This window comes from Pan troglodytes, chromosome 11 (assembly GCF_028858775.2).
Source record: "Pan troglodytes isolate AG18354 chromosome 11, NHGRI_mPanTro3-v2.0_pri, whole genome shotgun sequence".
Classification (NCBI taxonomy): Eukaryota; Metazoa; Chordata; class Mammalia; order Primates; family Hominidae; genus Pan; species Pan troglodytes.
In genome coordinates, this window is record NC_072409.2 from 6,944,727 (window position 1) to 6,968,960 (window position 24,234).

The 24,234-nt window shown below is 52.8% G+C and overlaps 2 protein-coding genes, 1 non-coding gene and 1 pseudogene across 90 annotated transcripts in view; 1 reads left to right on the forward strand and 3 right to left on the reverse strand.

The window, feature by feature from the left end:
- POMT1 (protein O-mannosyltransferase 1) overlaps positions 1–10,720 on the reverse strand; it is a 20,895-nt gene extending 10,175 nt beyond the window's left edge. For 3 of the 50 annotated variants that reach the window (XM_054657842.2, XM_054657841.2, XM_016960430.3), the window contains exons 1-11: positions 10,424–10,583; positions 7,298–7,404; positions 7,061–7,111; positions 6,008–6,154; positions 4,499–4,610; positions 3,707–3,772; positions 3,453–3,612; positions 3,100–3,255; positions 2,048–2,178; positions 1,379–1,474; positions 185–277 (exon numbers count right to left, since the gene is read on the reverse strand). In XM_054657842.2, the coding sequence (XP_054513817.1) occupies positions 185–277; positions 1,379–1,474; positions 2,048–2,178; positions 3,100–3,255; positions 3,453–3,612; positions 3,707–3,772; positions 4,499–4,610; positions 6,008–6,154; positions 7,061–7,111; positions 7,298–7,364 (1,079 nt within the window). In that variant the 5' untranslated portion in view covers positions 7,365–7,404; positions 10,424–10,583. 50 annotated transcript variants of the gene reach the window in all.
- A 2,549-nt stretch (positions 10,721–13,269) lies between these two features.
- On the forward strand, positions 13,270–14,208 carry LOC107976806 (uncharacterized; annotated as a pseudogene).
- A 1,032-nt stretch (positions 14,209–15,240) lies between these two features.
- The window catches only part of PRRC2B (proline rich coiled-coil 2B), a 123,614-nt gene continuing 114,620 nt past the window's right edge, over positions 15,241–24,234 (reverse strand). For 13 of the 39 annotated variants that reach the window (XM_024345927.3, XM_009457534.5, XM_009457532.5 and 10 more), the window contains 4 exons: positions 21,905–22,063; positions 21,225–21,316; positions 19,000–19,081; positions 15,241–17,741 (listed from right to left, as the gene is read on the reverse strand). In XM_024345927.3, the coding sequence (XP_024201695.1) occupies positions 17,607–17,741; positions 19,000–19,081; positions 21,225–21,316; positions 21,905–22,063 (468 nt within the window). In that variant the 3' untranslated portion in view covers positions 15,241–17,606. Of the gene's footprint in view, positions 17,742–18,999; positions 19,082–21,224; positions 21,317–21,904; positions 22,274–24,234 lie in introns of all 39 variants that reach the window. The other 26 variants (XM_054659197.2, XM_054659200.2, XM_054659195.2 and 23 more) reach the window with 7 other exon arrangements.
- LOC112204462 (small nucleolar RNA SNORD62) lies at positions 22,914–22,999 on the reverse strand. Its single transcript, XR_002938106.1, has one exon. It is a non-coding gene; the product is annotated as a small nucleolar RNA SNORD62 (small nucleolar RNA).

Genomic DNA, 24,234 nt, shown 5'->3' on the forward strand with positions numbered 1-24,234 from the left:
GCTCCCTTCCGCAGCCAGGCCTGGGTCCCCTCCCGGCATCAAATGTAGGTCTAAGAGCTGCTACACATGCAGATGATGGGTAGACAGGGGGCAGCGGCCCAAGGCAGGGCTCACGTTTTGGTCTGAACAGAGAACCACAGAGGAAACCCACAGGTGCAGCAGAGCAGACGGCGGGCACACTCACGTGTTCAGGGAGCGGGTGGTCATGCCGTGGACCAGCTGCACCATGTCCCCGTGCCTCACAGGTCTCGGAGGGCTGCTCACCACCAGCTGGTGCCTGGAAGACACAGTGCTGTCGGGACCACACAGAGCCTGGTCCCCTCGAACTAACAGCTGCACCGGAGGGGCACAGCTCTGAATTCTCATGGCTGAGACTGCCTCCCAACCCATGTGTGCCTCACATGAGGTGAACACAGGAAACCAAAGCACAGGCATTAATTGGGCTCTTTTCTGAAACCAAAGGTCATTTTCCGAATGTGATTCTACCCGCAGTCATCACACCTGCATTGCTCTGAATTTGTCTACAAACACTACAGTGACAAATGTACCATGACTGCCAAGGAATCCTTCTGAAGGGCATTCCACCAATGAAAGTGTTTGAGGGGGCCGGGCGTGGTGGCTCACGCCTGCAATCCCAGCACTTTGGGAGGCTGAGCTGGGTGGACCACTTGATGTCAGGAGTTCAAGACCAGCCTGGCCAACATGGTGAAACCCCGTCTCTACTAAAAATACAAAAATTACCAGGATGTGGTGGTGGGCGCCTGTAATCTTATCTACTCGGGAGGCTGAGGCAGGAGAATCACTTGAACCCGGGAGGCAGAGGTTGCAGTGAGCCGAGATCATACCACTGCACTCCAGCCTGGGCAACAGGGTGGGACTCTGTCCCCCGAAAAAATAAGAAGAAAAAAAAGAAAAAGCCCACTTGGGCTGCAGGTGCTGGAGCTGGGCAGGCAGCAATGGGAGGACACCATCAGGAGACAGTGACCGGGACAGCTAGAGACCTTGTTTGGGGGCAGAATCCACAGGACTGGATATGGGAATGAGAGCAAGGGGTGCCTCTAGCTGGGGTGTGTGCAAGATGATGCTACTTTTGCAGGAGGGGTTTCTTGTTTTTATGAGGAAGGGAGAGGGACACAGGTCGGGGCATTGAGGCTCGCCTGGAAACTCCTCAGAGCAGCTACTGAGCAGGCTGCTCACTGAGGGTCTCATGATCTACTCCTCTGACCTTGGACTCAGCACTGAGCTGGCGTTCAAGGCCATGACGGTGACTAGAGTCAGTGAGGGAGGGAAAGAAGGGGGCCCAGGACTGCATCCCAGGGTCTCGCCTGGCCAGGCCAGGAGGTGAGCTCTGCTCTGGAGTCACAGGACCTGCACTCACCTCCTGGGATCCTTTACAATCCACCAGTTATTGACGTCTTTGAAGGGGTAACAGGTCACCTGTTGCTGGTGGGAGCTGCCTCGGCCGTTCTCATATCTGTGTGAAGTCAACAAAGAGATGTATCTGGGCCAGGCGCGGTGGCTCAGGCCTGTAATCAGAGCACTTTGGGAGGCTGAGGTAGGATAACTGCTTGAGCCCAGGAGTTTGAGACCAGCCTGGGCAACATAGTGAGACCCTGTGTCTATTTATGAGAAAAAGAAAAGAAAGGGAAAGAAACGTATCTGGAAGTGGGTCATCGATCGGGCCCACACGCCTTTCTCCTAAAGTTTCTGCAAAGGGAAGCAGATTTCAACAAATACAACCTAGCAAGGGGTTTCAGGGAAAATGAAGATATCACAGATAAGGAGCCGAAATCAGATGATTTAGGCAGGCAGTGCTGAGGTCAGCCACAGCCACAGAGCTGGGGCCGACCCTGGGCCCTGCCACACGCCAAGTCCCTCCAGCAACACCCGGGAACCACGAAGCTCACTGGCAATCAGCACCTGGGCTGCTCAACTTCTTTCTGTCCTGCAAACAAACTTCCTCAAAGAAAGGGAAAGTTGCTAAGATAAGCAAATCTATGAGCAAATAAAGCATTTAATTATCTTCAAAGTAAAACCATCACCTTACATCATGGGGTAGGTGTCCTGGTGGGAATGAAGCCAGCAGGGCACAGGTTTCCCAAAGACGTTCCTCAGAGTGACCTGGGACCCGAAGGCCACCTCCAGTGGCTGACCCTGGGTGATCCGAGCTAGTCCTCCCTGAGACAGAAGCAGAAGGTTGATGAGTGAGAGACAGAAAGAAAAATGCCCCTAAGCCAGCATTCTCGATGGCCACTCCTCCCTCTGGGGTGATGTTTAGGCTGGTGGCCATTCTTGTAACAGTGGTAATGATCTCCCATTTAATCACATCACGTTACATTATAGAACCATAATGAGCACTAAGTCTGATCAAATGCTGCCTCTGGGCCAGGCACTCAGTTCAGCCTTCCACGCGCACCCTATTCAGTCCTTACAAGCACCCAATGAGGTAACAGCAATGATGATGTCTGTCTAAGAGATGAGAAAACCAAGACTAGGGTGAGCCAAACAACTTGCTGAAACACACAGCACTACAGCACTGGCCGTCGGCAGGCTTGGCTGACTTCAGGAACCACAGTCCTGACCACCTCTACTGATACCTTCTACCACTGCTGCGAGGTTCATAGGAATGAAGGTCACAGTTGAGTGTGGTCCTTAAGGCGGGTGAAACTGCCCAGGGTTTGTAGGACTTGACTTTAAAATGCTCCCAGCTGCCAGGCGCGGTGGCTCACGCCTATAATCCCAGCACTTTGAGAGGCCGAGGCAGGCGGATCACTTGAGGTCAGGAGTTCCATACCAGACTGACCAACATGGTGAAACCCCATCTCTACCAACAAAACAAAAAAATTAGCTGGGTGTGGTTGCAGGTGCTTGTAATACCAGCTACTTGGGAGGCTGAGGTAGGAGAATCGCTTGAAGCCAGGAGGCGGAGTTTGGGTGACAGAGTAAGACTCCATCCCCCCCACCAAAAAAAGAAATATGGATGTGGATTCTTCATGTTTTGATTCAAGTGCTAATGTTCACTTGATGTGTTTGTAAGAAAACTCTGGGTCCACTATCATCTTCCTTCTCCAGTGGCCACGATGCCCACTGCTTACTTACCTCTAAGCTGGCCTGGAAGGCACTGGACATGATTTGGTCGTGGGGCCCAGAGCGGAAGACTAGAATCAAGTGGACGTAGAAGAACAGTAAGTACAGGACGACCGGGATGACCAGCAAAGCCACTGCTCGGGCGAGCAAGTGACAGAACACACAGACCTGCCAGAGATTCAAAGAAAAGTCATGTTCCACTGCGTGGAAAAGCGCACCCACCTCTAGACATTGTGAGCTTAGAAAAAGTTAATGACAGAAACTCTGGCCTCCCATACAGAGGCACCTGCAGAGGCCAAGAGGCGAGGCTGCCCAGGCCTGCCTGCTTCTAAAACATTGAGGATTGCAGTCTTTTCACCAAGTACCCCCTGTGACATCCGCATCTGCCCCATACAGGCCGGCCTCATGCAGCACTGGACATCAGCACCTACATTGGACAAAGTCTGGTCTCCAATCAGGTGCCAGGCATGGACAGCTGCAACACCCAGCACGAGCACGTACGTGAACACACCCATGTACTTGATGCTGCAAAGACATGACAGAAATGGAGTTAACATGAGACAGGAAAACATAAGGAGATGGAGGAGGACACTGCCCAAGACCAGAGGCTCAAACTCACCCCACTGCACAGGAACAAGCGACCCCTGTCAGTGTTAGCCAGAACCACCAGCTCAGAGAAAAAGGGCTGGAATAAAAACAAAGCAGATGGAGAAAGAAATAGTTCAGACACATTTCCAAAAGGCTAGTGAAGCTCCACATTCTTCAGAGAAATCTTTCTGGGTCGGCTGGCCGTGCTGAGCCACAGGGGCAGTAAGAAAGAATTCCCATCTCCCAAAGTATCCATCCCAGCAGAATTTTTCTTTTTGCCCAGAAAATGTTGTCCTGTTAGTTTAAATTATAGAAAAATGAAGATGTATTTATGAAGTCACAAGCCAAGGGCCAACCCCCAAAATACTAGAGGACCAAAAGATATCTAGCACTAGGCGCAGAGGCTCACGCCTGTAATCCCCACACTTTGGGAGGCCAAGACGGGTAGATCACCTGAGGTCAGGAGTTTGAGACCAGCCTGGCCAATATGGTGAAATCCCGTCTCCACTAAAAATACTAAAATTAGCCAGACACGGTGCTGTGTGCCTGTAATCTCAGCTACTCGGGAGACTGAGGCTGGAGAATTGCTTGAACCTGGGAAGCGGAGGTTGCAGTGAGCCGGGATTGCGCCATTACACTCCAGCCTGGGTGACAGGGACTCCGTCTCAAAAAAAAAAGATATTTAGCAAGCAACTCCTCAAAATGAAAAGGTACCGTCTCACAAAACAAAACAAAACAAAAAAAGGTACTGGACCATCTCAGATCAACAAACCACCCAGAATCTCTGTTCTCGTTAACTAGGAAGACACTCCATTTTCCATACCTGTGCTTTTGGCAGTTGAAGAACTTCAGGTAGGACAACACGGCCAATAGATTGAAAAATATTAACACTGATTCCAAAAGCATTAGCCTTGACTGAGTGATGAGAGCATTCTCTGTTTCAAAGAGGAAACACGTGTCAATTTTAAGGTAGCAAGGGAAAACGTATGAGGATGAAAAACACTCATGAAAAAAGGCATTACTTCAGAAGCGATACAACTGTGTGGGGCTGTTGTGAATGTTAAAACATTCTATAGACACAAGGCCTCATACAGTCATCACCCAATACACATCTCTTTTGATTTTCTACTGTCTCTTTCTTTTCTTTGAGTCAGGGTCTTGCTCTGTCGCCCAGGCTGGAGTGCAGTGGCACCATCATGGCTCACTGAAGCTTTGACCACCAGGGCTCAAGGGATCCTCCTGCCTCAGGCTCCTGAGTAGCTGGGACTATAGGCGCATGCCACCACACCTGGCTAATTTTATTTATTTATTTTTTTGAGACAGAGTCTTGTTCTGTCACCAGGCTGGAGTGCAGTGGTACAATCTCGGCTCACTGCAACCTCCGCCTCCCGGGTTCAAGCGATTCTCCTGCCTCAGCCTCCTGAGTAGCTGGGACAAAAGGTGGATGCCACCATGCCCAGCTAATTTTTGTATTTTTAGTAGAGATGGGGTTTCACCATGTTGGCCCGGATGGTCTCGATCTCTTGACCTTGTGATCCACCCGCCTCAGCCTCCCAAAGTGCTGGGATTACAGGTGTGAGCCACTGTGCCTGGCTTATTTTTTTTTTTTTGAGATGGAGTCTTGCTCTGTTGCCCAGGCTGGAGTGCAGTGGCGCAGTCTTGGCTCACTGCAACCTCCACCTCCCAGGTTCAAGCAATTCTCCTGCCTCAGCCTCCCAAGTAGCTGGGATTACAGGCACCTGCCACCACGCCCGGCTAATTTTTTGTATTTTTCGTTATTTTTAGACAGGGTTTCACCATGTTGGCCAGGCTGGTCTCAAACTCCTGACCTCGTGATCTGCCCGCCTCAGCCTCCCAAAGTGCTGGGATTATAGGTGTGAGCCACTGTGCCCAGCCTAATCTAACTTTTCATCTGCTTTAATTTCATCTGTTCATAAACGTGAGCTGGAAGACCCTCTCTGAAGAGGATCCACTGACTCACGAGTCCATCTCAATTGGCCAAGGCCTGGGAGGTGGTGGAACAAGGGGAAGTTATCATTTGGTCACAAGATTGGTTGGAGATGAAGGTGCCCACGTGTGCATGGACTTTGCAGCAGCATCTGGGCAGTTTTCTACTGCCATACCCCGACTGCTGATAAGAGTCTGATCCCACAATTCAGCAATCCCATAACCACGGGGTCAGCCTGGGAGCGGGTGACTTGCAGCGTCAAATTTGGATGAACCAGATGCACTTTCTGGTGCAGCTCGCCCACCAAGCCCATGTGATCTTCCGGGCCAAAGGGTCAGTTCTTCCCTGCATGACAGCAAGAGCAGGCAGGGGCGCAGGTCTTACCGATAAGCATCAACAGAGCAGCTCCCATGGCGGCACAATGAGAAAAGTGGAGCTCCAACACTATCTGGTAGGCCATGGGGACCGACAAGGCCCCCGCGAGTGCTGGCAGCAGGCGCAGGGACCACACAGGCACGTTGCTACTGTATTCTGGAAAAGCAACCACACTGCAGGGCTGACTACACTGTGCACACACCATCTCTGTGTACTGCAGCTATGCTTCCACATAGCGCCGTCATGTTCACAGACTCTAAAATGCACGTTTACAAAACTGGGGACCCCATCAGCAGCAGAGTGCATAAACTATGGGTGAAGGCTTTGAAATTAGCTTTGCATAGTCATGGAACCCGATCTCACGAAGCATAGACAGGACTAAGGATTCTAAAATTTACCGCCTTACTTATACATTTACCCTCCCTATTTTCTTTTTTTTTTTTTCTCTGAGACGGAGTCTTGCTCTGTCCCCCAGGCTGGAGTGCAGTGGCGCCATCTTATCTCACTGCAAGCTCCGCCTCCCGGGTTCACGCCCTTCTCCTGCCTCAGCCTCCCGAGTTGCTGGGACTACAGGCGCCCGCCACCACGCCCGGCTAATTTTTGTATTTTTAGTAGAGAAGGGGTTTCACCGTGTTAGCCATAATGGTCTCGATCTCCTGACCTCATGATCCACCCGTCTCAGCCTCCCAAAGTGCTAGGATTACAGGCGTGAGCCACCGCGCCTGGCCTACCCTCCCTATTTTCAAAAACATTGTGGCAATGGACAAAATTTACATGTACAAAAGATAATTACAATCAGATGCTATGTAATACGTGTACCAACAACAAGGGCTAAAATAATGACTGTAACTAAACACTAAAATTTTAACCAGACTTTTCAAAAGTCTTTCATTTGTATCCAACCAATTTATTACTTTCTGGACTCAGATTAATAAGGCACAGTTTCTGTGGGACTAGGTATGAAAGGAAAAAAAAAGCCACCGTTGTTAATCCTTACAAAAGTCACAATCTCTTCATTCTAACCTGCGCACATTAATAAGGGAAATGAAAATTATCTTTTACCTGCTCCAATTCTGTTCCACAAAAAATTGCCATCGAATCCTCCTAAATAACCTGAAACAGAAGATTAATCAGTAACTATCCCATTCAGCAAATATTTCTAGAGTACTGTGGCAAGGAATAAACAAGATGCATCAATAATAAGACCTGGTTTCTGCCTGTAAGAAATGCACTGATAAGTTTTAAATGTATTTGAGGTCCTGAAGGGTAGGGGCTACTCTCCTAACTGATGACTCCTACCTCCCAAGGCCAGCACCATGTGGCCAAATGGCGGCCCACTGTCATCCAAGAAGAAGATTTGTTTCATGTAAAAAGAGATGTACTGCCCATAATATACTTCGTCAAAACTAGAAAAAAAAACAACAACCCATATTATATTCAATTAGAATCTTAACTGTAAACAAAAACTGTGAGGATAAATGTGTATGTGTTTCCAAATGACTTTGGGTGGGTGATCAGCAAAGGCTGGATCTTTTGCCCCAATTGTTTCCCATCCCCAAATATTAAGATGCATACAGCATCACCCACCCACAGAGACATGGGGAATTCACCAAGCACAGCTGGCACTCAGCATGCCTGCCCATACAGATTCTGTCTCTCCCTCGTGTTTGATTTAGGTGGATACTATGAGCCAACCTGCTGAAAGACCTCCTGGGACGCAAGGCTAATCCTGCTTACCTACCTACCCAACCCCCCCACCCCCGCCCCCACCAGCAGCACATGTCTGTGGCTAGCGATGACCCAATGAAACGGCTGCAAGTATGAAAGGAAAACGTGGGAATCAACTGCAATAACATGTTTTCAATCAGGGAGAGGTGAAGATAACCAAGAAACTGCTGTCAATTTCTCAGGCATGATAATGCAACTGTGGTTATGTGATTTTTGTTTTTAAGAATCCTCAGCCAGGCACGGTGGCTCACGCCTGTAATCCCAGCACTTTGGGAGGCCAAGGTAGGTGGATCACAAGGTCAGGAGTTCCAGATCAGCTTGGCCAACATGGTGAAACCCCTTCTCTACTAAAAATACAAAAATGAGCCAGGCGTGGTGGCAGATGCCTGTAATCCCAGGTACTCGGGAGGCTGAAGTAGGAGAATCACGATCGCACCATTGCACTACAGCCTGGGCGACAGAGTAAAACTATGTCTCCAAAAAAAAAAAAAAAAAAATCCTCATCTTTTACAGATATCCCGCTGAATTATCTATGAATACTAGGATTTGCTTCAAAGTAAAAACCACTGCAGGGAGGGGCCTGGCTGTGAACTGATACGGTGAAGCTGGGTAATGAATATACTGGTGTGTGTGGGGGGGTCATTCATTATACTTGTCTCCCTGCTTTTGTATATGTTTGACGTTTTCCATAATAAAAAGTTAAACAAAAAAGAACATGCAGCAGGGCGGAGTGGCTCACGCCTGTAATCCTAACACTTTGGGAGACCGAGGTGGGTGGATCATGAGGTCAGGAGTTCAATACCAGCCTGGCCAAGATGGTGAAATCCCGTCTCTACTAAAAATACAAAAATTAGCTGGGTGTGGTGGCGGGCACCTGTAATCTCAGCTACTCGGGAGGCTGAGGCAGAGAATTGCTTGAACCCAGGAGGCAGAGGTTGCAGTGAGCCGAGATGGCACCACTGCACTCCAACCTGGGCGACACAGCAAGACTCCGTCTCAAAAACACACACACACACACACACATTAATCAGTTAATAAAGAGCCCTTCAATAATAACAGCAATCACTTCCCATTATGACAAAAACACATTCTAAAAAGTGCTCTCAACAGTGAAGACTTACTTCCAAATCCATCAATCCTCTGCCGTCCAGACTTTAAAACTGTTACTTAAGGCTGGCAACCAGATTTTCCTCTACTGCACCCCTTTAATGGGCCAAATTTCACCTGTTACAGACTCAGAAGGCAAGACCTAAAAGGTGTACTCTGCTGGGGCTGTCCTGGGGACAGACTGGTCTCTCCTCTCACTGCCAAAAACACCTATCACCAAGAAGTCAGGATTTCACTCTCCCATATATGCTATTCAGTAAGGGCGCCTCCTGTCACAAAGTACAATTCTAGATTCACCCTGGGAATGGAGTCATTTAGCTTACACCACAGCCCGCGGGTAGGTGAGTCGCCACAGCCGGCTCAGTAACCCCATCCCAGTCAGGGCCACAAGGCTCAAGTTGATGTCAGCCGTCACCACTACAGGGCGCTTCAAAAATCCCCACATCTTGTAGAAAAGCGGGCTCAGGCAGACGCCCTAGAAAAGAAGGGAGGAGCCGTGGTCCATGAGGGCTCACGAGAGGCTACAGAAGGGATCCCCAGCCACCCGGCTCCCGGACACACCGGGAGAACCACAGCACAGCCGGGCTGCTGAGAAAGGCCGAAGTTCCTGGAGCCTTGGTTCAGGTAGACATGTGGGGTGAGGGGCACTAGCAGTGAACCCGGGTGGGAATTCAGGGGATCTCAGGACTGGACATTCACTCCTTTCAACAACTCATTCCACAAAACCTGCCCAGCACGTCTTGGGCGCGAGAACACTGCTAAGGAACGCCAGGGTTTCTCCCCTCCCTCCCCGACGACCAGAAGCCCACAGTGCGGCCACAGCTACCTGACCCTGGGCAGCTCCTGGGTGCCATCTCAGCTGCTTACAGCCCAGGGACCCCAACCTGGCCGAGCCTCGGGGCCTCCTCATCTCTCCTCAAGGATGCATCTGCCCCCAGCGCCTCCCTGCCTTCTATCCCAGCGGCACATCATCCCCGGGTGCTCCCTTTCTCGCCTGGAGGGTGCATTTGCACCCTGCGCCCCCACGTTCTCCTCCAGGCTTCATCTTCCCTTGAGCTCCACTTCACTTGAGGCTGCATCAGGCCTGGGACACCCTGTCTCACACCAAAGCCGCATCTGGCCGTTGGCGCCCCGCTGGTCTCCTCAGGCCCCATCTACCCTGGACGCGCCCTTCCCTCCCTGAGCTGCATCTGCCTTGAGCGCCTTCGTCCCAAAAGGTCCCATCCGTCCTGGGAGTGCCTCCTCTCCCCTTGCAGACCGCATCTCCCTGGCCGGCCCTTCTTCCCCACAGGCCGCAGCTGTCCCGTCCACCAACTCCCGAGGCTGCGTCGGCCCCAGCTCCGTCCTCACCCTGAGACTGCACCCGCAGCACGCCCTTCCTCCCTAGGGCTGCACGCGCCACGGAGTTCTTACTTCGGGGCTCGGCCGCCCGAACGCCGCATCTGCCCGGGCCCGAACCCCGCCCCCAGCTCCGGAAAGACGGGGACGCCCCCGGCCCCAGCCCGTCCGCAAGCCACGGACCCGCGTCCCGCACTGACGGACTCCCCCAAGTCCGGGCTGGGCTCTCGTCCCCGGTGTCCCCAAATGTACCCGCGTTTCTCCGAGTCCACATAGAGCCGCGCCCGGCTCCCGGCAACGCCTCGGAACCGTCCGACTGGGCCGACGGTTGGGGGTGAGGCCGCTCAGCACTCCGCACCACCCACCGCCCTGCTCAACGTTCGATTCACCGAGCCTGCGGGGCCAGACGGGCAGCAGCGCGCGTGCGCACTGGGCGAGGGTGACGCGCGTGCGCAGCGGGCGAGGGCGCCGGTCCCGGAGGAGAGGCAGGTGTGAAACGCGGCGACCTCCCCTCTCTCGGGTGCTACTGTTTTGTGCGCCAGGATTTCTGTGTACTCTAAGCAGACGTGCAGCTTTTAAAAAGCGCAGTGGGCTCCCACCCATCTTCTGCTCCTTGCTTTTTCACTCCATCTGGCGTGAAGATCTTAATTCTGCGTCTGCACAACGGCGTTCTGCCGGGCGCGCCAGTTTGCTCCTAGTTTTTTTCTTTTTCTTTTCTTTTTTTTTTGAGACGGAGTTTCGCTCTTGTTGCCCAGGCTGGAGTGCAATGGCGCGATCTCGGCTCACCGCAACCTCCGCTTCCCGGGTTCAAGCGATTCTCCTGCCTCAGCCTCCCGAGTAGCTGAGATTGAAGGCGCACGCCACCACGCCCGGTTAATTTTTGTATTTTTAGTAGAGACAGGGTTTCACCATGTTGGCCAGGCTGGTCTCGAACTCCCGACCTGAAGTGATCCGCCCACCTCGGCCTCCCAAAGTGCTGGGATTACAGGCGTGAGCCACTGCGTCCGACCTTAATTTTTTTTTTAAGAGACGGGGTCTCGCTCTGTCGCCCAGGCTGGAGTACAGTGGCAGGACCACGGCTTGCTGCAGCCTCGACCTCTCTGCCCGAAGCAATCCTCCCTCCTCGGCCTCCAGAGCAGCTGAGACCACAGGCACGTGCCCCCACGCCCGCGGGCGCTCCTAGTTTCCTTGCCGAAAAACATCGATGCCACGAACCTGCTTGCACATACATCTAGCGGTGAAGTGGCTGAGGGTAAGGGCATTTAAAACGGACCTAGGGCCGGGGGCGGTGGCTCACGCCTGTAACCCCAGCACTTTGGGTGGCCGAGGTGGGAGGATCCTTGAGCCCGCTTGAGTCCAGGAGAGCCTGGGCAACACAGCGAGACCCCGTCTCTACAAAAAAATACAAAAATTAGCTGGGCCCCTTGGCGTCTGCCTGCAGTCCCAGCTACAAGGGAGGCTGAGGCAGGAGATCACTTGGGGCAGAGAGGTCGAGGCTGCCGTGAGCCTTGGTCTCACCACTGCACTCCAGCCTGGACTACAAAGTGAGACCGTCTCAAAACAAAAAACAAAACCAAAAAAACCTGCATGACCATCAGAGGCTCCAGTGGGGGCATCTCCCCTAAACTCCGTGGCAGAAGACTGGAGGCTTCTTCCTCCCTTCCCAGGGCTCCTCCTCATCCATCAGCCTCTCCAGTCCCCTCTGCTGAGGGTCAAGAGCCTTCCCAAAGGCCTGCTTTGGAGCAGACATGGTACTTTTGGTTGGGTCAATGCACCCCTTCCCATGTTTTCCCTGAACAGTCGGCACCCAGAGCAGGGTAACTGACAGCAACGCAACCAGGCTGATGGATCACTCTTCTCAGCCTCGCTCCTTCTTGATCTCCTGGTCTATTTGTATGTTAATGTATACAGACCAAAAGGGCACACTGCAGGTTTAATAACCTTAATTATGGTTCTTGGCTGCCTGCAAGACTTTTTTTCCATGTTGGTCAACATAGCATTAGATGACACCAGTTAGAATTTAGTGGTTACTTCTTTATGGCTTACCCTTGAGGGGTTATGTGACTCACCCAAGATCCCACAGAGAGGCAAGGAGCTGGGGCTCACCTGGGTTTGTGGCCAGAGCCTGCAGGCAACTGTATTTACAGTGGGCAGGGAGGGTTCCCTGGGCCCCCGGAGGGAGTGGGGCTGGGCTGTTAAGCTTTGGTTCATGCCATGCTAACAGTGGTGGTGCCTCAGGACTTACAGCCTCCATCTTGCAAGCCCCCAACCTTAGGACTAGCCTCTTTCAGGGCTGGTCTCCCTTTGAGATTTTGTGAGCCACCTGTCCCTAGGGAGCAGTGAATCAGGGCAGTGAGTGTGGCTAGATAAAGCTGAGATGCCCATGGCCAGGTCCCCAACTCTCTTCCATAGTCAAAAGGCTCAGAAGGAAGTTGAGAGACTGGGGTTCCTCATGGAAACAGCGTTTTATTTCTTGGGGGTAATTTATAAGTTTTCTTAGCTGGTCCTAGGCACTAAGCTAAAAGCTACTGGTGACTTTGAATCCACACTACGCCATGAGGTCAATACCATTAACAATCTATGTTTTATGATTAAGGAGACTGACTCAGGTGGTGAAACGTCTTTCCCCAGGTCAGTGAGGCAATGGCAAAACTGAGAACTGCTGCCTCAGCCCATTCTTACCTTTTACCCTTCGCTACCCCAGGCCTGGCTTGCTCCCTCCCCACCCCAAAGCACAGCATAATCCTCCTCCACTTCCTGCAAAAGCACCGCTAGAAGTGACAACACAACACGCCACATCAAATGCTTACCTCCTCTGACCAGCTCATTTCTCACGGCAAGTGACGGGGCCACAGGCAGGCACTGTGCACAACCAGATGCCATCCGTGGGAAGAGAGTGGAGTGCTTGATGCTGCCGCATTTGGAAGATGCTTCTTAGCCACGGGTTTCAATCCCTTCTCTACCCACACAGTTTCTGTTAAGGCATTTCAGCCGTGCCACTCCTAATTTCCGTGTGAACTCTGTAAAATTAGAACTCTTTGATCTGTAGGTCTCTCTGGTCAAATGACCAAGAAACGAGGGATGTACAACCTGAGAAAGCATGTTCAGCTTTATCTTTTTTAACTTTTTTTATTTAAATAAGGAGAATTCTTTCATATGGAAAGAGCTAGTACAATCACATATTTGAAAGGAGAAACAATAGGTACTGAACCGGAGGGAAAGGGCGAGGGTGAGTGTGCCAGCACCGGCCTGGTGAATCCACGATTCCATTTCCCATCCAAGGTAAGTTTCCCGAAATAACGTATAAACAAGCTGCACATTACACCTCTAGCCATCGTCTGCCCTTTCAAATATCTGGTCTACATGGAAAGACAAAGAGGAAAGGCCAAAACATAAACAAAAGGAAACAAAAACAAAACACAACCCTCTCAGGAACCAAACAAAACCCCCAAATCCTTTTTTACTACACAAGGCATGAGGTCAAAAGCTTGAGTACAGTGTCCCCTTTAGATCATGGGAGAAAGGCGTCCACACAGAGCCTTAGCAGGAATTTCCACTCTGAGGCTTCAGAACATGCTGAAGATGGGGCTCTGAGGGTGCCACTACCATCCTGGAGGCCACCAAGTGGGGTGGAGACAGTGAAGAGCAGGTCTCACATGCCCGAAGACCACCAGCCAAATACACATTGGTGGCCCTGGTGGAGCATGGCTGGGCGACAGTGTCCATCCCCAACACTGAGCCACTCCTGTCCTGGATGACTTCCTGCTTAGGTCCGTCACATTTCAGAAGAGAGCTGGCTTTCTGGAAGCCTACGTTTCCCATTCATCACAGAACACGACAGAGTGCACACATCCTGGTATCCTTGGTCTTCAAAGGCCATTTCCAGCAGACCCTCTAACCCAGGCTTGCTCTGCAGGAAGTGAAAAGGGACAAATGAAGATGTGAGGGGCAGCCTGCAGCTACTTGGCAGAGGGGAACCAAATGGCAAGGGAGAAGGCTCCACCAGAGCTGCCATGCTGCCGTAGCAGGCCAGACCACAGCATGGCCGTGCACCTGTGTGTGCTCAGCTTCCAGAAGCCGTCACTGACCATCCCGAAGGCAGATCCAGAAGATAGGAGGGTGACAGCACGGCTGGAGAGCACTGATGTCAGCGTTTAACAGGGTTCCCCAGTGTCCCTAGAAGTGGCTGGAAGGACCACAGCTTTGGAACTGAACTGATTTTCTTGAATGTGAAATAAAGTCATCTTTTGTTTTCCCCCCTAAGGAACCTAGAGCCAGAGTGTCTATGAATTCCAAGTTTGAAAACAATACGAATGTTTAAAAAAAAAAAAAAAAAGCTGTGGGGAGAAGCCAACAGTTAAGAAAACCAAATCAAATGCAGCTGGCATTGCAGTCCCCAGTGGGTGGGTGGGCATTTGAGATGTACACCCACACTCTGGGCTTCATCCCACTCTAGTGGACGGTGGACAATACCGCAAGGCCACTGGTTGCTGAGCAACGAGCCGCATCCCCAATGACCAAGGCAGAGCTGCCAGCGTCAGGAGGGCAACTTTAACAGGCCAAAGTGAGTGGGTTCTGACCCCCCAATCCCTACCTCAGCAGCAGGAAAGGGAAGTGCTGGTCTCCACCTGTTCCCACTAAGGCCCCGTGGTATCCTGGCAGAAGCCTCTGCATGTATCTGCGCTCTGACGATGGGGGTTTGAAAACAAAATAAGACCCTACGTCCTACTACCTTGAGCTTGGCTCTAAAACCACGGGAAAGGAAGAGATATATTGCACCTTAAAACGTCTCTGCACTAAGAACTGCATTTCATTAGACCAAGGAGGGGTTGGGGCGCTGGGAGGCCTGAGGCCTGCCCTCAGCCCCCCAAGTCTGATTTAAAACCTGCATCTCAGCGAAGAGACTGCAGCTCAGGTCACACAGAGGTGGTGACTGCACCGAACTTCACATGCAATTTCCTGGCCTTTCCTGCACAGAATTAATTCAGACATTATATATAAATAGAGCAGTGAAACATTTACTTCTTTTTTTTTCACCTAGACCTACAACATCAATACATATAAATAAATTCTAGTGTTTTTTGTTTTTTTATTTGGGGTGGGGGAGGAGAAAGGAAGGAAATACCAGGTAAGAGAAAAGGGCTGGAGAACAGGTGACCTTTTTGTTTTTATTTTTTCTCAAACAGCAAGTACTGTGGGTCTGATGCCAGGTTCACCTGAAGGGTACATCTTAACAGCATCCAGAAGGCTTTCTTTTTGACAAATCACACGCACCACCGCGTCAGGTGGGAGGGGTCTGGCCATGCGGCTCAAGTGTCCAGGTGGAGATGAATGTGTGGCTCCCGCAGGCCTGGACTCACCCAGGAATGGCTTGGCAAGGAGGGCTGGTGGGGACAGAGAGGGCTCATCCCAGGCCCCACAAGCAGCCGCTTGCAGTGGGAGAAGGAAAAGCAGACAAGAAGCTCAGGTAGGGAATGCCTGGAACTGTCGGGTGGGCAGCCCCTGGGGAAGGGACTCAAGCATAAAGGCTTGGGATAAAGAGGGAAAAGACCAGGTGAGGGCAGGAGGGGAGCTGCTGAAAGATGCAGGTGAACAGTAAAGCACCTTTCAGTAAAACTGCCCTTTCCCAGGCAGCTCTGGGGTGGGCGCTGTTGGTAGGAGGCCGTTCTCCTGCTTCCTTAGAATTGTGAGAGCAGTAAGAAGTTACTTCAGCAGTTCCTAAGATGCTCCTTCCCCATGTTCTACACTAGACACAGAGCTTAGAGCCCAAGCCTGAGCGCTGTCCTGCACCCGTGAGACGCTGAAGGCAGCCTCTGGTGGGGGGTGCATCCCTGGCCCCCTCCTCTAGGTGTTCTGAGCCAGCCTCCTCTGGAGGAGGAGGTAGACGCTCAGTGACCCCTAAGAACAGCTGAGAAACTTGAACTGTCCCCTTCCCTTTCCTTGGAATGACAGAATCTGGAGTGATTTCCTTGTTTCTTACTTAAAAACAACAAGCCCAGCACACGATGGCTCACACAAGCCTCTGGCTGGAGAAGCTGCCCTCCCGGAGGCTGCGCAGGCCCTTTGGACCTTGGTCAGCCCTCCACCCAGCCTCACCCTGGACCTGTCCCCGCCGTCTGAAGACAAACGAGACTGATGCCTACTGCTTAGCTCAGGCCCTCCTGTCCTGACAACCTGGGTCTGCTGCTGGGAGTGAAGCAAAGGAGGAAAAGGACAAACTCCCAGTGGCCTCACTTGGGGACCACACACGGGTCCACTCCCTCCATCACCAAGTGGCGTTCACGATGAGCTGTGTGGGAGGTGGAGACGGGTCCAGAGAAAGCAGCAGGCTCCGGAAGAGGAAGAAAGGAAAATGACAGGTTACAGAAGGCTTCAGGGAAAGAAATGTGTGAAAAACACAGCACCCCTGCAGGGCAGGGTATGGAGCCCCAGAAGCAGAGCCCACGGGGCCTGGGATGGGCCTGTGGTGTGTCAGCTCACCCCATCTGGGCCAACCTGGGAGCCACCAGCAGCCATCTCCATGATTTGTCTCTGGTGCCCAGCACATCCACTGGCTTTAGAGGAGCCCAGGACAGGGACCCTGTGTGATTCTCATGCTAAAACCGTCATCAACTTCATGGGCTGCCTGTAAGCGCCCTGGGCTCATCAAGCCGGGAGCTGGAACCCAACTGTGACCCCCCCTCCCCCCAACCTGCCTGCTGCTCTGAGCACCCCATCGCTTCCCAGGCGGGGAGCCAGGCACCAGAATGCTCGCAATCGGTGCCCTCAAGAACCTCCTTTTCTTTTTGCAAATAACCTCAAGGGTGAACCAGCTGAGCAATCAGGAGGGGATGCATTCTTAAGAGTCACCTCTTAAGGTACTGCAGTGACGTATCAAACTAAACAGGATAGAGGCTAGAGATGGAAGGGAGCGGAGGGGCTGGCGAGAAACATATAAAAGTTCAGCTATACACATGGAGCTTGCGTTTTTGTTTTCTTTTCCTTTCCCCTTTGTAAAAACCTTGGCTACATTTTAAAACAAAAAGCCTCAAAGTAAAATGACCCTGCTGCCAAATCACTGTGCCTAGGGATGGGCGGCTGGGCCGGAAGCACTGCTGAGAAGGCGCCCTGGCTGCGCGGCAGGACAGGGAGGAGGCAGGGAGGGCAAATCTGCACTGCACGGGAGGCGTCACTCCACGGTCACGGTAGGAGCAGATGGGATGAAGGAGTCGTCTGCTTTTTTGTTTCATATCAAAGCAAGCGGGTCAATGCCATATATCCACGGGTGCAAGCTGGTTGACAACGGAGCTTTCGGGAGTGGAGAGGAGGGAGGTCTCTCAGTCCGGGCCACGTATTTGGACGGTGGATCTGGTGAGGCTCCCGAGTGTCGGCTGTGTCGAGGCCGCATGGCGGCACCGTCCTCAGTAGGGCGAGGCGAGGTGGCAGCCAGGCACTGTCAGGCCTTACTCTCCTCCACTTTGACAGCCCGAGGCTTGATCGCTCCGGTTCGCTTCATCTGGGAGGCAGCCGAGGGGGCCTCCTGCAGCTTCACGGCTCCCAGGCTGGGTTTCTCATCCACTCGTTGTTTTGCCTTTGGACAGATGAATGGGAAAAACAAAGTGACCCTGACGCTGAAACGTGTTTGGATACATAGTTCCCACCACTCCCTTCCTGCTCCTGAGTTGCAGGGAAAGCTCCCCTAAGTTGTCAGTCCCTTGGTTGAAGGACCAGACTTAGAAACCCCCCTCCTAGTAAGGAAAGTGGCGCGAGTGCCGTCTCTGCTCCCTCCCCATAAGCCCTGAGTGCAGTGATTCGGAGAGGCAGGAAGACACCAGGTCCTCCACAAAGAATTCCGCGATGGCACATCCCAGGGCGGAAGCAGTTCTGGTCCCAAGGCCAACTGGAAGAACCTTTTCAAATCAGTGCACCTCCTGCCCCACAGGCAAAAAAGCCCCTTCAAGTAGATCCAAGTGCCCCCTGCACGTCTCGGAGCCCCCGACTGTCTGCTGGGGCCCTAGGCAGACACTTGGCGCCCACAGATCTCTGGCTGCGATTCAGCCAACCCCCTCCCCCACCATTCCCACTCTGTAACCTTTCCCTGGGGCCCCATTCCTAGTCAGGGCTCCCCTGGTCTGTGGCTCTACACGGGGAGTGGGGTGGGGAAGTCACAGAGCAGCCAGCGCATCTGCCCCCCACCAGGTCTGAACTCTGGAAGAAAGCTTTAGAAGCTCATTCCACACAACTTTCATGACCCCCAGGGGAACCAATGAGAGCAATCACTTCCCATCTCTACCAGCCAGGCACAGTGACTGATTAAAAACCCACGTCTGAGGGGCTTAAGCTCTGAGCCCCAGCACGTTTTAGAGAATAGAGAAGAGAATAGTTCGTGCAGGAAAAGACACTGCGATGTCCTTTTCATTATAAAATGGGAAAACTTAACTTCACCTGTGCTCCCACCCAGCCAAGACAAAGACGAGACACACCACTGACTAGCACCAGCGCGCGCACCCCGGCTCCTAAAGCCGACCCCCAAACCTAACCGAGTCTCCCAGGGCGCCTCAGCCCCGACCTGCCAGGGCTGGTCCACCTTCCAGCACCACCTCCTCAGAGGAATCAGCATCCTCCCTTCTCTGCAGGACAAGGAAGGATCCAGACGCCCGTCAAGAGGAGAAATGCCTTCGCCAGGAGGGACGCGGGCGGCCCAGCTCCCGGTTCCGTGCTCTAACCGCTAGGGCATGGCTCTCTTTAGACAAGGAGCGCTCAGATAGGTTGGACAGTCCCTTCTCTTTTGGCGCTTGGAGACGGGCCTAAGTGTCCAGGGCTGAAGGGTCTGGAAAGCCATCTTCTACCTGTTGCACGTAGTGTCCCTGCACAGAGCCCATGTTAACTGCTGATCCAGAGGGCTTCCCACTGGGGCTAGCAGAGCTAGGCCTGAAAAAACCAAAGGCAGGGGTTGAGAATACACAACGTGTCACCACAGAAATGGAGTCAAAGCCTAGCACATGGAGGAGGCACAAGGAAGGAAGGGCCTGCAGCCAGAGGCGCTCACTCGGGACGGTCCGTGGATCTCTTGGATGGAAAACAACCACAGACCTAAGACAGCCCAGAACGCAGAAGGGTGAGGGGGTGGCTGTCACTGACCACCCTGGCACCTCCAGGACAGAGCTCAAGGAGACGCACCGCAAGAGAGGGAGGCTGAGGCCCTGTGCAGATGGGCATGGCTGTCCTGCTGTGCAGAAAGCGACACTGGCCGTCTCAGGGTCTGGACCAACACGATGCAGTGCCCCAGACAAAAGGCCTAGAAGCCTGACACTGAGCCAGAACTGTGCCGAGTATTGTTCTAGTCTTCACTTTTCAGAAAAGGGGATGGGGGAACCAAAATGAACAACATGCTTCTAAATGTGTTCCACTGACCACTAGTTAGTTCCCAGGGATGTTAATTAGGTGCTACGTGGGAAAAAAAAAGTCTGCGGTCAAAAAGCCTAAGTGCCGTGTGCAGAGTTCAACAGGACTCTCAACCTAGGCCCGCTCAGCCTGTGTGGTGAGTACCCTCCCCAGTAGGCCACCCTGGGGACAGCACTCCCCCAAGGACCTGACCAGGGAACCCTTGTTTTTGCAGCGCACATCTCAGCAGCTCTATTTCCAGAACACTTTGGCAAACACTGCTTTATACAATTATAGCAATTTCCCCAACCCCCCTAAAACACCATAGAAACAAAGCTACTAGTTTAAGGCTTCCACTTTCTAAATATGCTCCAAAGAATAATCTGCTGCCATTCATTCCTACAACTACATAGACACAGGCGACTCTTGTCCCGTGAGGCTCTGTCTCTGGGTTTTGCTTTTTGAGGAAGGCTCTGTAGCCAGAGGCTGCTGGAATCTGCCTGTGGCAGCAGCGGGACAGCGTCTGCTGAGACCTGCAGCCGCCTTCCTCCTTCCAGTTCCGCTCCATGGTCGGTGCTGTCCAGCTATCTTTTTCACACAGTCCTGATGTTTTGGTCTATGTGACAGACATGGTAGGAAAACGAAACGTACTAAAAACAGAAATAAATGAAGCCAGGAGAGTGAAAATAAGAACAGAAAAGATGGAATGGGAGGAAAATCTACAAAAACCCCTTTCTCTGGAAATGAAGGTACAAGAGTGGAATGCTGTGATGGAGGACAGGCAAAGGGCGGTGGGGCAGAGGGAGGGCAGCGAGGCAGAGGGGGTGCAGCTGGAGCAACTTGCAGACCATGGGGGCCCGGCTTGCAGAGCACTCCTCAGGCCCACAAGTACCTGTGTAGTCGTGGGGATACCTCATGGCGTCTGCAGCGATGGTGTTAACCTCACAGGGCACCATGGGTCAGGCAGGTCTGTTTCACTCATATGTAAACACAGAGGGGTCTCAGGAATCTCCCACATGTAACAAGGGTGGACTGTACAAGCCCTCAGAGCCCAGGGCCAGAGCGTGCTGCCTTCACACACCAGCACGGGCAGAAAAGGCAGTGGACCAGAGGCTCTCGCCAACATCTGACAGAGCCACCTGACTATCCAGCTAAGGGGACCTGAGACAGTTGCTGGAGGTGGAGACAGACACAAAGGAAGCAAAAAGAGGGTGCTGGTTTGTAGCATGGAAAGAATGGCCCCATAAGCCCAGCAATAAAAAGTCCCCTGGCAGGGGTCATAGGGCAAGTCCGAGGAAAGAGACGCTGGGAAAGGCCACGCTCCTCCCCTTGCCAGGATGCAGCCCTGTGGCCAGTGGGTCCTGTTTTTAGGATCTAATGGGAAGTCACGTCAGTCCTGATGCCTACTAAATGTCAGCCGTTCCTTTTCCTACCTTTCCAGAAAGCTCCCCAATCCAGAGCATCTTATTATAATGATTAAAACCAAAACCACTCTCCTGACTCCTCACTCCCCCAAATTTAACTGGAACACAAGTGCATCCCAGTGCCGAAACACCACAGTGACACATGGCCCATAGAGGGACCAGGTCTCTGGCGGCTCTCCCCGGGCCCAGATTCTTCTGAGCCACTGGGCCGCAGCTCTGGCAACTGCTCAGCTACACAGCACGCAGTCCCCAGGGAGTGGCTTTACCTGTAGGTCTGTGGCGATGGCACGGGGCCTCCTGAAGGGACATTCTGTTTACTGTCGGCAAAGTGGAAGCCTTTCATCTCCATCTGAGAGGGCTAGAGAGACCAAGCAGCAACAAGCTGTCATTTGAGGCCCTGGAGACAGCTGGACCACACACTTACCGAACAACCCAGGGCAGAGGTGGTGAGGGCCATGGGAATTCCCAGGGAGGCATCTTATAGAGCAGTGGTTTTTGGCACCAGGGCCCAGTTTCATGGAAGACAATTTTCCCACAGACCAGTACAGCTCTGCAGCCCGGGGACTGGGGACCCCTGTTCTAGAGAAATCTGCAAGCCCCTTCCCTCTAAGCCAGACTCAAGAGGGCTTCTTCTTAGAAGCAAGAACCATCACAATACTTTGTTCTTTTTAAAGTGAAGTGGGAGAGCCAATGAAACATGGCCGTCCATAGCAGGGCCTCCTGGGGAGCTGGGGAGGAATGCTGATTCCTGGCCCTCAGCCCTCGACATGTTCAGAGTCCCCAGGACCTGCCTCTGTGATGGCCCCACACATGGTCACCTTCCTTTCTGCCCTGGCAGTCCCAAGCCACTGGCTCTTTCTACCACACAGGGGTACTTAGCTTGCTAGAAAAAGTTGGTGACACAAGGCCCCCTCCCTAGGGTCAGAGGCAGATGGGGTCCCCTTACCTCTCTGCTGGTGTTCAGGACTGGCGGCTGGGACCCGGGCGGAGGAATCCTTCGGGGGGCCCCAACGGAGAGGCTCTGCCCAGGTGGCAGCTGAATAGACTGGGGCAGGATCAGTGGCTGCTGCCCGGAGCCGTACCGAGGCAGTGGCATGGTCAGCTGCTGGGCAACAATGACAGTCAGGAGGGGGAACGATGCTATGGAGAAACCCCAAACGCACCAAAGAGCGACCGCACATGCACTTCAGATTCATACACTTCAGAAGAACTAAAGCAAAGCCTGCATAAAGCAGGACATGCTCTGATTTCTACTGTAGCACAGGAGAGATCGCCCAGGATTTCACACCTTCGATGGCAGAGGCACGTCTTCTTGCTGGAATAGAGTAGGTGGTGAGAAAATGGGCAAGACTAAGCTGGCTGCAGGCACGGGAACTAACAGCGTTAAGTGTGTCTCATCCACATCTCTGCTAAGGGCTGCGTCTATCTTCAGCCCTTTCTGCCTTTGTCCAGCAAGTGCTTACTGAAAGCATACAAGGTGCCGAGGAAGCGGCAGGGCCCTGTCCAACATGGGCCTGCACACTGCCAGGATAGTGTGTCACACACTGGACACAGCTGCAGGACACTCGGGATGCAGAGCGGCATAGGATCTGTGGGTGCACACCAGATTTATGGGTGCACCTGGGGCAGGGTGGGCAAGGAGAGGACGAGTGAGGAAAGTCAGAAGTAATGGCCAAGCCAAGTCCCAAAAGATGAAAGCTGCACCGGACGTATATCTCTGCATTCCTTTGTACAGCACACACGTTCAAGACTCTTACTATTTTGCATCAAGTGGTGGTAAAAACAAGACTGGGCTGGATTCCGGACTGTGGGGGTCCTTTGAAGCATGCTGACAGGAGAACAGGGTAGCTGCAGGGCCTAACTAACTAGAACAAGATATGCGAAGTGGGGATGTGGGCCCGGAGACTCTAAGGACAGGGGAACAGGATGGGGTAGGGGGGCTGGGCCACTTTTGGTCTCTCAGTCACTGTCCTCTTCATCTCCCTGCTATTGAGTCCACAGTGGAGGGTCAGAAGGATCTATTGGAATTACATCACTGAGACTTGTGGTGGCCAGAGCCGCAAAACACCATGCTTCTCCTTGGAGCACCAATATGGTGCAGGATGAAAATGATGGGAACGTGCTGCCGTTTATAGAGTGCTGACTTGGGGTATGATCTGACTTGCAGGGAGGCCAGGTAGGAGTCCCTACAGGAGCTGGACAGCATGCAGGGGTGTGGAGGGGATGAGACACAGCTGGATTCTGAATCCTTTTAAAGCCAGAGCTGACAGGCCTGCTGAAGGGTAAGGGGGCGAGGTGAGGGGGAGCAGGGAGCCAAAGAGGATGTGGACTGGACAAGCAGAAGGACCGGGAGGAAAATCGAGTTTTGAATATGATGAGTCTTGAGATGCCATAAGACACCATAGCAGAGATGCTGGAAAGTCCATTGGATTTGAGATTCAATTCCAGGGACAGATCTGAGCTAAAGATGTCCATTTGGGAGTGAGGAGAAGATGAAGGAATTTAGAGCCATGACTCTTGAAACACACCCAAAGCAGGGCCCAGGGGCACGCTGACCATTACAGACTGGGAAGGAGAGGGGACAGCAAAGGAGACTGAGGAGGAGGCCTGAGGCAGCAGTAAAGCCAGGAGTGACGGCCTGGAAACTGGGTGAAGAAAGTGGTTCGAGGAGTGTGGGGGGCGGGATTACGGGGTCAGCACTGCAGCTCGTCTGTGTACTGACGGGAAGGGATATCTGATGCACGAAAGACAGGGAGACGTGCTGGGGCGGGGTCCCCCAGGGGCACAGGCACCACCTAGGCAGGGATGTGGCCACAGGGGCTTGGAGACTGTCACTGCTCCTGTTTCCTGGGTGACACAGAAAGGGAGGTCATGGGTGGGAGGCAGCGAGGGGCAAGATGCAAGTCTGAAAAGCTGCTAGGAGGGTGGGGGTTGACTCAGAGCCACAGCTTGGATGAAACGCAAAGGCCATGTGGCTCGGCAGATCTGCTGATGGGGAGGAAGAAGCCAGGCCAAGGGGGAGGATGACAAAAACATGGGTGGCAGAGACTGGGTGTGGTGGCTCACACCTGTAATCCCAGCACTTTGGGAGGCCAAGGTGGGTGGCTCACTGAGGTCAGCAGTTCGAGATCAGCCTGGCTGACATGGTGAAACCCCATCTCTACTAAAAATACAAAAATTAGCCGGTGGGTGGTGGGCGCCTGTAATCCCAGCTACTCGGGAGGCTAAGGCACAATAATCGCTTGAACCCAGGAGACAGAGAGGTTGCAGTGAGCC